This window comes from Oncorhynchus tshawytscha, linkage group LG10 (genome assembly GCF_018296145.1).
Source record: "Oncorhynchus tshawytscha isolate Ot180627B linkage group LG10, Otsh_v2.0, whole genome shotgun sequence".
NCBI lineage: Eukaryota > Metazoa > Chordata > Actinopteri > Salmoniformes > Salmonidae > Oncorhynchus > Oncorhynchus tshawytscha.
Genome location: NC_056438.1, coordinates 37,625,980 through 37,643,646, shown reverse-complemented (window position 1 = coordinate 37,643,646; position 17,667 = coordinate 37,625,980). Strand labels below are relative to the sequence as shown.

Below are 17,667 nucleotides of genomic sequence, written 5' to 3'. Positions count from 1 at the left end.
CTACATATCATGCTATTTATGTTTACAATAATTAATATAACAATGTTACCGTAAATGTATCCTTTTTATACAAACATGTTTATTATCATAGGACGGATTTGCGACTGCGTGAGCTGCTCTGAAAAAACAAAAGGGCTTTTTATTTGAGTGTAACGGTATCAAAGACTCTGTGGTGTTATCAACCTGCTGCCACATATCAAATGAAATCAACAGTTCATGATTTTTACCTTCACTTAAATTAATTCCATATCTCCAGGATGACTCATGTTGTACCTCTTGTGTTTGCATTTTGCTTGGGAGCGGTGGTACCTGCTTTGAGCTACCCGGAGACAGCTTTCGCACTGCCGGTTCAGCCCTGTCTTGCGCCCTTGCAATGGGAGGGCAGATCCGTCGAATACAACCACAACACAGGACGAAATACACGGGCCTCGGTGTCGTATGATGCACAGAACCACAGAATAAGGCTTCTTCAACAGAATAAAAGACATACACCATGCCAGAAGTAAGCAGGCTACTTTGAAACATTCGTTTTTATTCATGAATAGCCTTTGTCCAACTGCTGAGGTCAAGTAAACAAAGGTTAGGTATTGTGGATACTGATGAAATACCGATGATGGCCGCTACAAAGCGTCAATATGGCTTGAGCTGTCCTTCTACCATTGTGATTGCAGACCTAAATAGACAATAACAGCAAAATTATGAAACAAAAATATCCAATCTAAGACATTTTGTGTGATATTGAACCTTTACCAATATAATAAGACTATAAATGTTTTTGAATTCATATTTTAAATAATAAGCATATGTGTTCTTTATGAACTAGAACTGTTTTATGTTCAGACCTATGAGTCAGCATTGCTGCTGACCTTCATGAAAGTAGTTGATCCAGTGCCCTGTTTTTGGATAAGCTCTCCGTACCCCTAATAGGCCTAATATGCTCACCAGACACGTCGCGTGCGCTGTCAAATTAATTTAGAAATACATGTTATTCAATTATTGCACCCACACTGCTCACACACGACAACAAGCGTCTGCGATGCCAAGGGCTAAAATAGAAGTCATTCCTATTTCTGACACCGATTGCGCTGAAAGTCCTGCCTCTCCCATCTCCTCATTGGTTTATAGAAGCAGGTACCCACATGCCATCTCCTCATTGGTTATACCCACGTGTGTGATTGAAAGACGAACTGTTTTGTCGGTTGTCGTGGTAATACTATGAAAGATGCGATCACCATATAAGTTCAACGATGAAAAAGCCTGCAAGGAGGAGAGATGACTAGAAACGATTCAGTTGGCCATTTTATGTGTTGATTAATGGTCAGAGTAGAAGAGTTTCAGGTAAAATAACAACTCATTGTTTATATCCCAGGACAAATTATCTAGCAACAGCAAGCTAGCTAAATAGGACAAATTAGCTAGCAAGTGCAAGCTAACTAGCTAAATTGCCATACATCATTAATGCTTTTCGACCTGTCCCCAAATTAATGTCATGAGTTCAGAGTTTGATATTTTAACCTTCGTGTCGTGATCGCTTTTGGTGTAGGGGGACAAAATACATTTATGCACGATAGTGCATGCGCGCAGACGGATTTGGGTTCCATGTAAGTAAAACAAATGACAACAGCCAGAGCCAAAAGAGGAAAAGCGTTTTTCTCACAGCATAGATAGACCTTGAACAATAATGTAATTACTTGGTTATTATCAATGATCAATCAGTAATGCAAAAGGCAATATAATAGGCCTAATGTTAAAAGGACTAACCCTGCATTTCTTGTTGAATAGCTACTATTTACCTAGCTACAGTATGATTGATTCAAATCACATGCATTTTCTCCTATTATTACAAACTTGACATTTTAATATTTCCTTTGTTTTGCACTCACTCTCCAGATACTTTGAGTTTATCTACCTGTACAACAGTGGCCTGCTGTTCCAGATCGAGCAGAAGACAAAGCAGTGTTCTAAGATCCCCTTGACCCAGGCCTGGGACCCCTTTGACATCCCTATGAACTCCACCTATGAGGACCAGTACTTTATCGGTGGACCTGGAGACATGATCGAGGTGCAGGAGTGGTCAGATAGGAAACCAGCCCGCAAAAGTAAGTAAGTGCCTTTAAACGGGGTATGGTAGTAGGTTCCAGGCGCACCGGTTTGTGCGTCAAGAACTGCAATGCTGCTGTGTTTTTCACACAACAATTTTCCGTGTGACTCAAATTGTCCACCACCCAAAGGACATCCAGCCAACTTGACACAACTGTGGGAAGCATTGGAGTCAACATGGGCCAGTATCCCTGTAGAACGCTTTCGACGCCTTGTAGAGTCCATGTCCCGTCGATTTGAGGCTGTTCTGAGGACAAAAGGGGGTGCAACTCGAGATTAGGAAGGTGTTCCTACACTCACTCCATTGTGTTACCAGGTGCTTGTTGAAAAACTGAATACTTAGAAGGAAGTGAAGGTCCATTGAAGACCAAAAAGTTAGTTTATAAATGTTTGAAAGCATCAAGCTCACCTGGCTGGCAAACACCATCTTATTCAGAAGAAACAGGAAATGCTTCAATGTTTATTTAATTTCATATACAGAGCAATGTTAAACCAGTAGAAATCAACTTTTTCAAGATGAAAGACAATGGCCAGAGCTTACCCATAATGTTGCACAATGATTTAAGTCATTGTTTTAGTCAAAGTATGATACATTTGGGCTTGTGTGACAAATCCAAACTGCAAATCCGTGTGAATGAACAAATTATTTTCTGCCTACATTTAGTTTCAGGGCTGGGTTTTATTTGAATGTTACCACCCTCCAGCATGGCATGGCTTATTTATTTAATTAACTAGGCAAGTCAGTTAAGAACAAATTCTTATTTACAGTGACGGCCTAGGAACTGCCTTGTTCAGGGGCGGAATGACAGATTTTTACTTTGTCAGCTTGGGGATTCGATCTAGAAACCTTTCGGTTACTGGCCCAACGCTCTAATCACTAGGCTACCTGCCGCCCTGATTATTATTCATCAGAAACAACTGTAAAGTTATTCTTCTTATCGACTCAGAGAACCAAACAGCCTTGTGTTTTACTTGGCCACCTGAGCAATGGTTAAAATAAATGTAAAATATGGGGTGCAAATTTAAAATAGGGGGTGCAAACATATGTTTTTGCACCATTTTTTTTTTACCAGAACATTATCATAATCCATTGGATAATTTATAAATGTTCACTTATTTTTTAGCTAGTCTGTTTAAAAATATATATATTATAGTTTTATAAATGGTATAAATGTGTGATATGCTCCCCCCATAGCCCCAAGATGAATGGTTTTGATCTTTAAAGTTTTGTTTCACTGCAATTTATAGAAGATGCCAAAACTGGATATAACAATAGGCCAGTGTGGCCCAATTTTTAAAAAATTTACCCCCTTTTCTCCCCAATTTCATACTATCCAATTGTTAGTAGTTACTATCTTGTCTCATCGTTACAACTCCCGTACGGGTTCGGGAGAGACGAAGGTCGAAAGCCATGCGTCCTCCGAAACACAACCCAACCAAGCCGCACTGCTTCTTAACACAGCGCTCATCCAACCCGGAAGCCAGCCGCACCAATGTGTCGGAGGAAACACCGTGCACCTGGTTAGCGCGCACTGCGCCCGGCCCGCTACTGGAGTCGTTGGTGCGCGATGAGACAAGGATATCCCTACCGGCCAAACTCTCCCTAACGACGCTAGGCCAATTGTGCGTCACAGACCTCCCGGTCACGGCTGGCTGCGACAGAGCCTGGGCGCGAACCCAGGGTTTCTGGTGGCACAGCTAGCACTGCAATGCAGTGCCCTAGACCAGCTCCAGAACCAGCCATAGAGCCAGTTGGCTAATATTTTGAATACGGTGTAGTAATTTTTTTTTTTTAAAGCAACATCTGATAACATTAGCTAGCTAGATAATGTTAGCTAAGGTTAGCATTCAAGCTAGCTTCACCGACAGCCTTCAGTGCCCTATTTGTTAATGTTTATCAACTCCATGTGGAAATTCTCATACCCAATTTGTGAATATGTATAAGTAGCCTTCATCATTCTTCGTTTGAACCTAAACATGCATTTCCTCTCTAGGACAGGAAATTACAATGAAATAGTGGTGGCAACTTCCTCTGGGGAAGTTACCTTTGATCTTCATCAGAATCCACTCCCAGGAATCCCAGGTCCACAATAAATGCTTGATTTGTTCGATAATGTCCGTTATTTATGTCCAATTAGCTACTTTTTTTAGCGTGTTTGGTACACCTATCCAAACGCTGGTGATGGTCGATAATGTTTTTGTCAAAATCTTCAAAAAGTTATATTACAGGTCGAAGAAGCATTTCAAACGAAGTACAGAATCAATCATTAGGATGTTATCATAAATCTTCAATGAAGTTCCAACCAGAGAATTCCTTTGTGTCTTGAGGAGGAACGGAACGCAGGAAGATATCATGTGGTATGCGCGTGACCTGGAACTGGCTCTCTGCCAGTAGTCTGACTCATTCCCCTCTCAATCAGTCCCATAACACAGTAGAAGCCTCATTCAAATTTCTGTAGATGGTTGACATCTCGTGGAAGCCCTAGGAAGTGAATATTCATTCATATCCCAAGGGGATTTCAATAGGGAATGGGTTGAATATACAGTGCCTTGCGAAAGTATTCGGCCCCCTTGAACTTTGCGACCTTTTGCCACATTTCAGGCTTCAAACATAAAGATATAAAACTGTATTTTTTTGTGAAGAATCAACAACAAGTGGGACACAATCATGAAGTGGAACGACATTTATTGGATATTTCAAACTTTTTTAACAAATCAAAAACTGAAAAATTGGGCGTGCAAAATTATTCAGCCCCCGATTACAGCTGTAAGTCGCTTGGGGTATGTCTCTATCAGTTTTGCACATCGAGAGACTGAAATTTTTTCCCATTCCTCCTTGCAAAACAGCTCTAGCTCAGTGAGGTTGGATGGAGAGCATTTGTGAACAGCAGTTTTCAGTTCTTTCCACAGATTCTTGATTGGATTCAGGTCTGGACTTTGACTTGGCCATTCTAACACCTGGATATGTTTATTTTTGAACCATTCCATTGTAGATTTTGCTTTATGTTTTGGATCATTGTCTTGTTGGAAGACAAATCTCCGTCCCAGTCTCAGGTCTTTTGCAGACTCCATCAGGTTTTCTTCCAGAATGGTCCTGTATTTGGCTCCATCCATCTTCCCATCAATTTTAACCATCTTCCCTGTCCCTGCTGAAGAAAAGCAGGCCCAAACCATGATGCTGCCACCACCATGTTTATCAGTGGGGATGGTGTGTTCAGGGTGATGAGCTGTGTTGCTTTTACGCCAAACATAACGTTTTGCATTGTTGCCAAAAAGTTCAATTTTGGTTTCATCTGACCAGAGCACCTTCTTCCACATGTTTGGTGTGTCTCCCAGGTGGCTTGTGGCAAACTTTAAACAACACTTTTTATGGATATCTTTAAGAAATGGCTTTCTTCTTGCCACTCTTCCATAAAGGCCAGATTTGTGCAATATACGACTGATTGTTGTCCTGTGGACAGAGTCTCCCACCTCAGCTGTATATCTCTGCAGTTCATCCAGAGTGATCATGGGCCTCTTGACTGCATCTCTGATCAGTCTTCTCCTTGTATGAGCTGAAAGTTTAGAGGGACGGCCAGGTCTTGGTAGATTTGCAGTGGTCTGATACTCCTTCCATTTCAATATTATCGCTTGCACAGTGCTCCTTGGGATGTTTAAAGCTTGGGAAATCTTTTTGTATCCAAATCCGGCTTTAAACTTCTTCACAACAGTATCTCGGACCTGCCTGGTGTGTTCCTTGTTCTTCATGATGCTCTCTGCGCTTTTAACGGACCTCTGAGACTATCACAGTGCAGGTGCATTTATACGGAGACTTGATTACACACAGGTGGATTGTATTTATCATCATTAGTCATTTAGGTCAACATTGGATCATTCAGAGATCCTCACTGAACTTCTGGAGAGAGTTTGCTGCACTGAAAGTGAAGAGGCTGAATAATTTTGCACGCCCAATTTTTCCGTTTTTGATTTGTTAAAAAAGTTTGAAATATCCAATAAATGTCTTTCCACTTCATGATTGTGTCCCACTTGTTGTTGATTCTTCACAAAAAAATAAAGTTTTATATCTTTATGTTTGAAGCCTGAAATGTGGCAAAAGGTTGCAAAGTTCAAGGGGGCCGAATACTTTCGCAAGGCACTGTATACCAACCTCAGATTTCTCACTTCCTGTTTGGATTTGTTCTCAGGTTTTTGCCTGCCATATGAGTTCTGTTATACTCACAGACATCATTTAAACAGTTTTAGAAACTTCAGAGTGTTTTCTATCCAATACTAATAATAATATGCATATATTAGCAACTGAGACTGAGGAGCAGGCCGTTTACTCTGGGCACCCCTGGGCACCTTTCATCCAAGCTACTCAATAGCCTTTCAGGGGCTCTGACAGTCTTTTTTGGTCATTCTGCTGAAGTGCTTCCTGAAATAGTTGGACAGCATTGTCAGTCAGGGTATTCTGATTGAATTGTCCATTTCTAAAGGCATTTGACGCTTCAGCAGTATCCTCCTGATGATCCTCAGTCCCTTGAGTGAATGGCTGAAGCCTTAGATCCACTCGGTTTCGTCTCAGTTGTGATCCATGCTCCGTTTGGATCTCATAGGATCGCGGTGCAACTTCTCTCTGCACACACCCTTGCTGCATCCAGATTCCTGTAGTGATGTCTCGGAGTCGTACATGATCTCCAGGTTTCAGTTCAGGTAAGTGTCTTGCACTTTTACCGTGTTGCTTTTTTTGTCTGTCTTTCTGTTTTTCCTTTGCAAATAGTGACTTTGTGAGCACCTCTGGGTGTTAGCAAGTCCTCATGGATGGGTAGGTTGGTTCTGATGCGACGTCCCATCAACATTTGTGCAGGTGAAAGTCCGTTCTGCAGTGGTGCACTGCGGAAGATCATCAGATTTTTTAGGAAATCCTCCTTTCCAACGTGTGCCTTTTTCATCAGACCTTTGACGATTTTGACTGAACTCTGCTAAGCCATTGGACCTTGGGTAGTTGGGGCTGGAAATGTTGTGTCGGAGTCCCCAGTCGTTAGCGAACTATCGGAATTCGGAACTTGAGAACTGCGGGCCATTGTCTGAGTACAGTTCAGATGCAACCCCATGTCTTGCAAAGACTGATTTCAGGTAGGTGATTACAGCTTTGCTGGAGGTAGTTGGCAGTGTTGCTACTTCAGGGTAGTTTGAGTAGTCGTCGGTAACAACAATGTGACTTTTGCCATTGCAGTCAAAAAGGTCAACTCCAACTTTGTAGTAGGGTCTGTTGGGTACTGGATGAGGGATTAGCGGCTCTGCTTGCTGCTTTGGCAGTTCACATGAAGCAGTGGTCTGGCTGATTTCCTGGTTCAATCTTGGCCAGTACATTACTTCTCGTGCTCGTCGTTTGCATTTTTCCTCACCCAAGTGGCCGTCGTGTATTTTCTGTAGCGTTTCTTTACATAGTGTCATGGGAATGATAACCTTGTTGCCTTTGAACACTGTCACCCACAACGGTGCGCTCTGCTCTGCACATCCAGTAATCCTGTATTCTCTTTGGACAGTTGTTTTTCTGTGCGGGCCATCCTATCAGTGTTGTTTCTTTCAACTCTGTCATTGTTTGGTCAGCCGCAGTCTCTTTTGATCTGCTCCATTCTCTCAGAAGACACAGGAAGTGATGCTACGATCATGTCAACGTAGGCCTGAATCTGTGTTTTTATGTGTGTCGAAGCTCTCTTTCTTGTTGACTGCTCAAGAAAGCATGTCGTGGCAAACATGAACTTCCCCGGGGGATAGATCATCTTCACATCATACTTTTGCAGTCGGATCAATATTCTCTGGATTCTCATTGGTAAATCATTCAGTGGCTTAGATATGATTGACACCAATGGTCTGTGGTCGGTTTCTACTTCGAAGTCTCGTCCTTAGACTTATTAGTGAAACCTTTCACAAGCGTATGTGCTCGCCTGTAGTTCTTTCTCTATTTGTGCATACCTTGTCTCTGCGCCTGTCAAGGCTCTGGACTCATAAGCGAAGGGTTGCCATATTGTCATGCTGTTGCAGAATAACTGCTCCTAGGCCAAACTGACGCATCTGCAGAAATCCTTGTGCTTTTCTCTGAATCATAGAACCTGAGCACTGGCTCTTCTGTGATTGTCTTCTTTAGGTTTTTGAAGCAGTTTTCCTGTTCATGGGACTATTCCCATTCATTTTTCTGTTCCAGAAGACATCTGAGTGAAGCGGACTGTGCTGACAGTTGAGGTATGAACTTTGCAAGGTAGGGGATCATGCCCATGAAGCATCTCACGTCGTCCTGGTTTTTCGGGCGCTCCATGTTGTTGATGGCTGATGTTTTCCTCGGGTCTGGTTTGACTTCATCCTCTGAAAGTACGTCTCCCACGAATGTAAGTGTTTTCACACCAAACTCGCATTTGTCCTTGTTTAGTTTTAGGTTGACTTTCCGTGGTTGGCAACTTGAAATGCTTTATTGAGATCTCTCGGGTCTAGACATATCCTGAGATCGCCCTTTTTCACCACAATAACCAGTGAGCTTACCCAGTCTGTAGGTTCATCCATTATTGTCCATCTTTTCCATGCGTCCGAGTTCCTCCTTGAGCTTTTTCCTTAGTGCAAATGGAACTTTGCACAACTGGAGTAATTTTGTCATCAGTACATATTTTGTGTTCTCCTGGTAAACATCCAAGACCCTCAAACACACATCCTCATACTCAGCCAGTAATGATTTTTGGTCATTTTCACTCTGTGACGTCACTACATACACTCTTTTCAACAAATTGAGCTTTTCACATGCATTGATTCCTAGAATAGGCTGTACACTCATTTCCACGATCAGCAGCTGTGCTCTGAACTGTTTTCCTTTGTGCTGTAAAGTTACTATGCAGCTTCCTTTGACTGGTACGTTCTCCCCAGTATAACCAGTAACCTTAATTTTCACCGGGTGTATTTTGCTCTTCACCTTAAGTGTTTTGTAGTCATCCAGCGACCAACAGGTTTACCTGTGCTCCAGTATCAAGCTTGAATGGTATTATAGTTTCATTCACAGTCAATGTCACATTCCATTCAGCTTTTACTGCATTGCATATTTCCACAGAATCAACAAAGAATTATTCAATCTCCTCCTTGACTGTGTGAACCTTTTACTTTGTAACCTCAGCTTTGCAGCATTTTGAGACAATATTATTTTTCCAACAGTTGTTGCATGATTTTCCGTATGGAGGGCTATTTTTTGGCTTGTGGATAAATCCACATGTAGTGTTTTGATGTCTCTTTTGCTTGTTTTTGTTTTGTAAGTTGTGTGTGGTGCTCCTCTCTTTTTATTGCATGCACTGACGTCTCATCCCTGCGTAGCTCTTTAGCTTGTGCTCTGGTGGTTTCAGCTGCTCGGCACATTCACTTCACTAAATCTTGCTCATGCAGCAATCTCTCCTTGAGTCCATTATCAAGTATGCCACAGACTATCCTGTCTTTCACTAGTGAGTCTTTCAGATTTTCAAATTCACACATTTTGCTCAGTGTGTTCAGCTCAGCCAAATACTGGTCAAAACTGACTCCCTGATTCTGATCATGAGAGAAAAACTTGTATCTCTCAAACGTGACGTTCTGGCTTGGTACAAAGTATCGACCAAAACTACCAACCAAAAGTACCAACCTCAAATTTAGCCATTAGCACAGTCCATGTCAAGTTTGCATCATCTTGCTGAAAGTTATTGTAAATGTCCAATGCATCCTCTCCAATAACATGCAGAAAAATGGAAGCTTTCAATTTGTCATCATCTCCCCCTGTTCCACTGGCTGCTAGGTAGATATTGAATCTCTGCTTGAAACGTTTCCAATCGTCAGCTAGATTGCCTGTTAACTGCATAGGAGTAGGAGGGCTAAGCCTATCCATGACGGAGAACAGGAACAGTGTCAATTTCTCTTACTTCAGCATGTTGCTCATCACAACTTGCTTGTCAGATTCCAATGCAGCCTCGCTCTCGCTGCTGTCATTCTCGCTGCTGTCATTCTCGCTGCTGTCATTCTCGCTGCTGTCAATCTCGCTGCTGCGGCTCGTTGTCCTCACTCTCGCTGCTGTCAGTCTCACTGCTGCGGCTCGTCCTCACTCTCGCTGCTGACACTCTCGCTGCTGCGGCCCGTTGTCCTCGCTCTTGCAAGCTAGCATCTTCGACTACTCACGTCACTTGACTTGTGGTAGAATGTTCAATTTTCGTTGCAGAAATTTGCCGAGTTACTCCTTTATTTTCTTTGTTGTGTCATAGCGACTACCAATCTAACACCATGTTATGTTTGTTCCTTGTATGATGACAAACCGGGGTGTACGTTTAACTACTTTTAATGAACATATACTTCAGCTAACAACTGCCCGAGTTACACCAGGAATGCACAATCCGTCCATCAGTGCTCAAACTGTCCACAATAGGCTGAGAGAGGCTGGACTGAGGGCTTGTAGACCTGTTGTAAGGCAGATCTTCACCAGACATCACCGGCAATGACGTCGCCTATGGGCACAAACCCACCGTTGCTGGACGACAGGACTGGCAAAAAGTGCTCTTCAGTGACGAGTCGCAGTTTTGTCTCACCAGGGGTGAAGGTCGGATTCGCGTTTATCGTTGAAGGAATGAGCATTACACAAAGGCCTGTACTCTGGAGAGGGATCGATTTGGAGGTGGAGCATCCATCATGGTCTGGGGTGGTGTGTCACAGCATCATAGGACTGCGCTTGTTGACATTGCAGGCAATCTCAATGCTGTGCGTTACAGGGAAGACATCCTCCTCCCTCATGTGGTACCATTCCTGCAGGCTCATCCTGACATGACCCTCCAGCATGACAATGCCACCAGCCATACTGCTCGTTCTGTGGGTGATTTCCTGCAAGACAGGAATGTCAGTGTTCTGCCATGTCCAGAGAAGAGCCCAGATCTCAATCCCATTGAGCACGTCTGGGACCTGGTGGATCGGAGGGTGAGGGCTAGGGCCATTCCCCCCAGAAATAGCCTTGGTGGAAGAGTGGGGTAACATCATAGTGCAGTCCATGAGGAGGAGATGCACTGCAGTACTTAACTTCTTGCGTCGAGCCATCCCGGATCCGGGATCGTGAATACAGCCTCAAGCTCATTACCATAACGCAACGTTAACTATTCATGAAAATCGCAAATGAAATGAAATTAATATGCTATCTCTCAAGCTTAGCCTTTTGTTAACAACACTGTCATCTCAGATTTTCAAAATATGCTTCTCAACCATAGCAAAACAAGCATTTGTGTTACAGCTAGCGCAGCTAGCGTAGCATTTAGCGTTAGCATCAGCAGGCAACATTTTCACAAAAACCAGAAAATCATTCAAATAAAATCATTTACCTTTGAAGAACTTCAGATGTTTTCAATGAGGAGACTCTCAGTTAGATAGCAAATGCTCAGTTTTTCCTGAAAGATTTTTTTTTAATGAGAAATCGCTCCGTTTGGTGCGTCACGTTTGGCTACCAAAAAAACCCGAAAAATCAGTCTTCAAAACGCCAAACTTTTTTCCAAATTAACTCCATAATATCGACTGAAACATGGTAAACGTTGTTTAGAATCAATCCTCAAGGTGTTTTTCACATATCTCTTCATGATATATCGTTTGTTGAAAGCCTCCTCTCTCCTCTCAATCACTGGATGACTGCGTGCAGCTTGTAGATTACGCACCAATTTAGACAAAGGACACCGGGCGGACCCCTGGTAAATGTAGCCTCTTATGGCCAATCTTCCAATGATATGCCTACAAATACGTCACAATGCTGCAGACACCTTGGAGAAACGATAGAAAGGGCAGGCTCATTCCCGGCGCATTCACAGCCATATAAGGAGACAATGGAAAACAGAGCCTCAAAAATTCTGCCCATTTCCTGGTTGAAGTTTCATCTTGATTTCACCTGTTCTGTGGCACTCACAGATAATCTTTGCAGTTTTGGAAACGTTAGTGTTTTCTTTCCAAAGCTGCCAATTATATGCATAGTCGAGCATCTTTTCGTGACAAAATATTGCGCTTAAAATGGGCACGTTTTTTAATCCATAAATTAAAAGAGCGCCCCCTGTATCCAAGAAGTTAATGCAGCTGGTGGCCACACCAGATACTGATTGTTACTTTTGATTTTGACCCTCCCCTTTTTCAGGGACACATTATTCCATTTATGTTAGTCACATGTCTGTGGAACTTGTTCAGTTTGTCTGTTGTTAAATCTTATGTTCATACAAATATTTACACGTTAAGTTTGCTGAAAATAAACGCAGTTGACAGCGACAGGACGTTTCTTTTTCTGCTGTGTTTAGATTAGCTGGGTACCTACCTAATTAAGTCAGCAAACATAAAAATGATTTGATTTCCCCCCCCACTGTAACAGTGTGTTAGCTAGCAACACACAATATGGGTTTCAGTAGATAAATGAAGTTATTTTGTCAGCTTGTATATTTAGCAATGAGTCCGCTGATAGGAACATCGCTGAAAGACATCCAATAGCTCTACTGAACAAGGACAACCATATCTACACACACAATGACATAATGAAAACAAGCCCAGATTCCCCCAGGGTGAAAATCCCCTTTATTAAGGGTGTTCAGTGCAAAGTGCTTGTCAGGAGATGACTAGCAACTTATTTCGAAAGGTCAAGGGCATCATGTGAATCAGTCAACAGTCAACACAGATTTTGTCCACTTGACCCCTCGTGGCGATTTCCTAGTTGTCTTGCTGCAAATTGGCTCTTGGTGAAATGGGATCCTTTTCACCACTCTGAGAATACAGACCCTTGCAAAGTGTCCTATTTGTATGTTGTGATGTCTAACTCATAATTGTGCATTATTGTGGAAGATATCCATGTGTATAGTGTTTTTTCAAGTATACATTTAAAGGGATTTTCAGATTTTATTGAAAATATCGTGATAGAGGTTGGCAAAGGGCAGTTGGCCAGATTCAAACATAAGCAGACACTGTAGATATGTGTCAAATGCTGCGCCAGTACTGCTAGGCCACATTAGCCACTATGTGACCAATGTTTAACTTCATAAATCATGTGGAACAGACCACCAAGTCACAGCCTTGCCATGGACTGATTAACCTGTGTGTGTGTGTGTGTGTGTGTGTGTGTGTGTGTGTGTGTGTGTGTGTGTGTGTGTGGTGGGGAAGCTCATGTTTTTAACCTATGGTATTCTATGTAGACGCAACAGAACATTTTAATGTACAAATTTCCCCTCAGGGACAATAAAGTCAATCCTAATCCTACCTCTCCCTGCTACACCAGATGAGGCGTGGGTGGGCGTCTACACAGTGAAGGACTGCTACCCTGTCCAGGAGACCTACACCAGGAACAGCAGCATCACTACCTCTACCCGCTTCTTTGACCTCCAGCTGGGCATCAGCGACCCGGAAGTCTTCACACCGCCCAGCAGCTGCCAGTCAGCCCGCCCAGAGAGGATGGACTCCGACTGCTGAGGCCTTCACCTTTCCCCTTTGACCCCATGCTCGTTGACCCCATGCTCTGTTTTCACATTTCCCCCACTTTTTAAATTTTTTAAATTGAACCTTTATTTAACTAGGCAAGTCAGTTAAGAAATAATTCTTATTAGTGCCGGTTTAGGTGTAGTTCCAACTGTCCCGGCATCCCGGTTAGAGGATGTAGAATGACCAGCAAGAGACAGGGAGACAAGGCACACTTTATTACCAAACACACACACATGGCAAACTGGAAGAGGAGACTATTAGTAGTGTAAGTGTTGTAGTGGTTGTCTACAAGAGAAGAGCATGTATTACATAATGGCATTACAGGCTAATGACTATGTAATAGCAATGAGGATGACACGTACTATAATGGTCAGGTATTAGCATAAGCTTATGTGGTACACAGTAGGATACAATAGTACACTATGGACAGAGCTACTAGCATGTATTAGCAGCTAGACTAACAGTATGGCTTACAAAGAGAAGTTTGTAGCAGCCAACTAATGTAGCACACATTATGACAGTATATACACAGGTGGGCTAGCATAGCATAGTATACACAAGATACAATTATTGGCTAGCATATGTAAAATATACAAGAAAAGCTAGCATGCTAGGCTAGCAGGCCACAGGCTGTGGGTAGTAGCACACAATATATACAGTGGAGGCTAGTAAGCTTCAGGTTATAGGTACAGCATACAGAACTATGTACAGTAGGGAGGAGTTTGCATTAGGGTTAGCAGCTAGGAGTTAGCATGCTATTTGGCTAACAATGGACATCTTGGTAGAGGCTACGATTCGTATGAGGAAGTGACCGGATGTTACCGGTCGGCCATTTTAGGTGAGCAACTCGAAGATCTAACTGGTAGCCATCTTGGGTTCCATAACAACAATGAAGGGATTACTCCTCATGGCCTGGATACTGTACTGTAGCCAGAACTATGCCAAGCGGGTAGATAACTTGTTTTATGTTACATGGGATTGCAGACAGAAGTAATCCTAACATAACTAATGAAACATGTATAAGCATATACTAACATAATAATATCAGCCTATAACATGTAAGCAGATGTTTTGTAGTGATTTCTATGTTGAAAATGTAAAGAATATTTGCTTGTCTATGGTGTGTAATGAGGAGCAACCAGATGCTGAATTTAACATATTTATTAATTTGCTTGTTCCAGTTCCTAATAAGCATGCATCCATTAAGAAAATGACTGTAAAAACTGTTAAATCTCTGGATTGATGAGGAATTGAAAAATGTTATGGTTGAGAGGGATGAGGCAAAAAGATTGACCAATATGTCCGGCTGCACAGCCGATTCGCAAACATACTGTACATTAAGAAATCATGTGACTAAACAAAATAAGAATCTGTACTTTGAAACAAAGATAAATAATATAAAGAATGAAAATAAAAAGCTTTGGAGTACCTTAAATGAAATTTGGGGCAAAAAGGCAACCTTGGCTCCATCATTCATTGAATCAGATGGCTCACTCATCACAAAATCCACTGATATTGCCAAGTACTTTAATGATTTGTTCATTGACAAGGATAGCAAACTTAGGCATATGACATGCCAACATCAAATTCTGAACCTACACATCCATTTATAACTGACCAAATTATGAAAGACAAGCGTTGTAATTTTGAATTCCGTAACTTGAATGTCGAAGAGGTGTAACAATTATTGTTGTCTATCAACGATGACAACTTGGATGGAAAATTACTTAGGGTGATAGTGGATGATATTACCACTCCTTTTTGCCATCTCTTCAATCTAAGCCTACAGGAAAGTGTGTGCCCTCAGGTCTGGAAGAAAGCAAAAGTCATTCCGCTACCCAAGAATAGCAAAGCACCCTTTACTGTTTCAAACATCCAACCCTTAGTAAAGTTTTGGAAAAAATGGTGTTTGACCAGATACAATGCTATTTCACAGTAAAAATAATAATTGGTCTCTTCACAGTCCCCAAATCCAGAACAGATTATGGGAGGTGTACAGTACTACATAGAGCCATCACTCCATGGAACTTCCACATGAAGTTACTCATGCAAGCAGTACAATTAGATTTTTTTTTTTACAAAAAAAAAAACAGAAAAATACACCTTATGGAATAGCAGGGAATGTGAAGACACACAGGCACAGACATATGGATACACTCACATGATAACATATGCACACTATACACACATGTACACGTGTGCATTTTATGTCGTAGATATGTGCTAGTGAAGTAGTGTACTGAGGGCACACACATAATGTGTTGTGAAATCTGTTGTGAATTGAATTGTAATGTTTTTAAAACTGTATAACTGCCTTAATTGTGCTGGACCCCAGGAAGTATGCTGCCTTCAAATTAATTTGGGAAGGGTCCATAAGTGTGTTGAGGTGGAGGACAGATAGGTAGTTGGCCACGGAAAGAGATTTTTTTGTATATGACAGTAAAACATTCTTGTGACACAAATTTGTTGGCCCCTTCAATTCTTACATTTTCTCCTAAAACATATATTCCAACACTCAGCCGCTAAGAAAAATTTGCTTAACTACTAAACTTAAAACCAATCAGAACTCCCGTACATACACCTCGTGATGAAGGCTATGCTTCTATCTATGATGTAAACACAGCTACTTGTGAAAACGTGAGCTGCTGTCTGATGAAGAGGAACATATACATAGCTAGCTAGCTCCCAGACTGAAAAAATAGAAATATCTGTTTTTGAGTGCACTTGAAATATGTTGCATACAATACGAATTGTCTTGACAATATGAAGAGGTAAATCTGTTTACCATTTAGCCAATTTATTGAAAGCTAGCCAATGTTACAGACAAGCCTACTGTAAATGTCAACTTGTGTTTCATTAGCCATCTCTGTCAGTTAATTAAATTGTTGAATCATGTTTTGGCATGATACATACAGTATGTCTCATTTCAAATAACTAGCTGCAGGCTTAAAGAAACATATACTTTGCATAGAAACCCAAATAAAAGCATGTAGATAGAAAGGTGTGTGTGTGTCATGTATGCTAGAATGAGGGTTTAAAAGCAACAGCTGCATATTAACCAATACATATGGCATAGCCTACACATAAAGCATACCTTGTAATACAATATAATATTTTCTAAAAAAAACAGTTGTACAATGTGCTCTGCAATAAGATAACTAGAGTTTGATTTGTAAACCAGATGAGTTCTCAAATAGCATCTGCCCAATACCATGGACGGCATGTATAATGTGGTTGCTTTGGAATATAAGGTACAGAGAATGATAAAGAACCTGTAGAATTCTAGAAAAAGCAGTTGGGAAATTAATGTTTGAGTTTCAGATACGTGAGTATATTTAGGTGGTTAAAATTAATAACTTTCCTACTAACAGTGCCGTGGGGGGCTCAATCGTACAGTCCAGAAATGAGAGCTTTGCCATCTATGCCAAAAGCCTAGGCCTCTGATGGAAACATTAGAACTGCCATTAATACATGCTTCTTTTTAGGAGCATTTGTGTGCCCGGGCCCCATATTGAAAGGCCCCCACCCATGTACAGTGGGGAGAACAAGTATTTGATACACTGCCGATTTTGCAGGTTTTCCTACTTACAAAGCATGTAGAGGTCGGTCATTTTTTATCATAGGTACACTTCAACTGCGAGAGATGGAATCTAAAACAAAAATCCAGAAAATCACATTGTATGATATTTAAGTAATTAATTTGCATTTTATTGCATGACATAAGTATTTGATACATCAGAAAAGCAGAACTTAATATTTGGTAGAGAAACCTTTGTTTGCAATTACAGAGATCATACGTTTCCTGTAGTTCTTGACCAGGTTTGCACACACTGCAGCAGGGATTTTGGCCCACTCCTCCATACAGACCTTCTCCAGATCCTTCAGGTTTCGGGGCTGTCGCTGGGCAATACGGACTTTCAGCTCTCTCCAAAGATGTTCAATTGGGTTCAGGTCTGGAGACTGGCTAGGCCACTCCATGACCTTGAGATGCTTCTTACGGAGCCACTCCTTAGTTGCCCTGGCTGTGTGTTTCAGGTCGCTGTCATGCTGGAAGACCCAGCCACGACCCATCTTCAATGCTCTTACTGAGGGAAGGAGGTTGTTGGCCAA

At 41.8% G+C, this 17,667-nt stretch overlaps 1 protein-coding gene across 1 annotated transcript; it reads left to right on the top strand.

The window, feature by feature from the left end:
• Positions 1 to 73: 73 nt before the first annotated feature.
• On the top strand, positions 74 to 16,019 carry epdr1 (ependymin related 1). Its single transcript, XM_024419936.2, has 3 exons — positions 74 to 502; positions 1,891 to 2,099; positions 13,358 to 16,019. Exons 1-3 carry the CDS (start codon positions 258 to 260, stop codon positions 13,546 to 13,548), a joined length of 645 nt encoding a protein of 214 aa, XP_024275704.1. The 5' UTR covers positions 74 to 257; the 3' UTR covers positions 13,549 to 16,019.
• Positions 16,020 to 17,667: the final 1,648 nt, after the last annotated feature.

Coding starts and splice junctions, on each gene's coding strand:
- epdr1 (XM_024419936.2), top strand. CDS start 258: ATGACTCATGTTGTACCTCTTGTGTTTGCATTTTGCTTGGGAGCGGTG. Junction 503..1,890: donor AGACATACACCATGCCAGAA/GTAAGCAGGCTA, acceptor CTCACTCTCCAG/ATACTTTGAGTTTATCTACC. Junction 2,100..13,357: donor TAGGAAACCAGCCCGCAAAA/GTAAGTAAGTGC, acceptor CTGCTACACCAG/ATGAGGCGTGGGTGGGCGTC.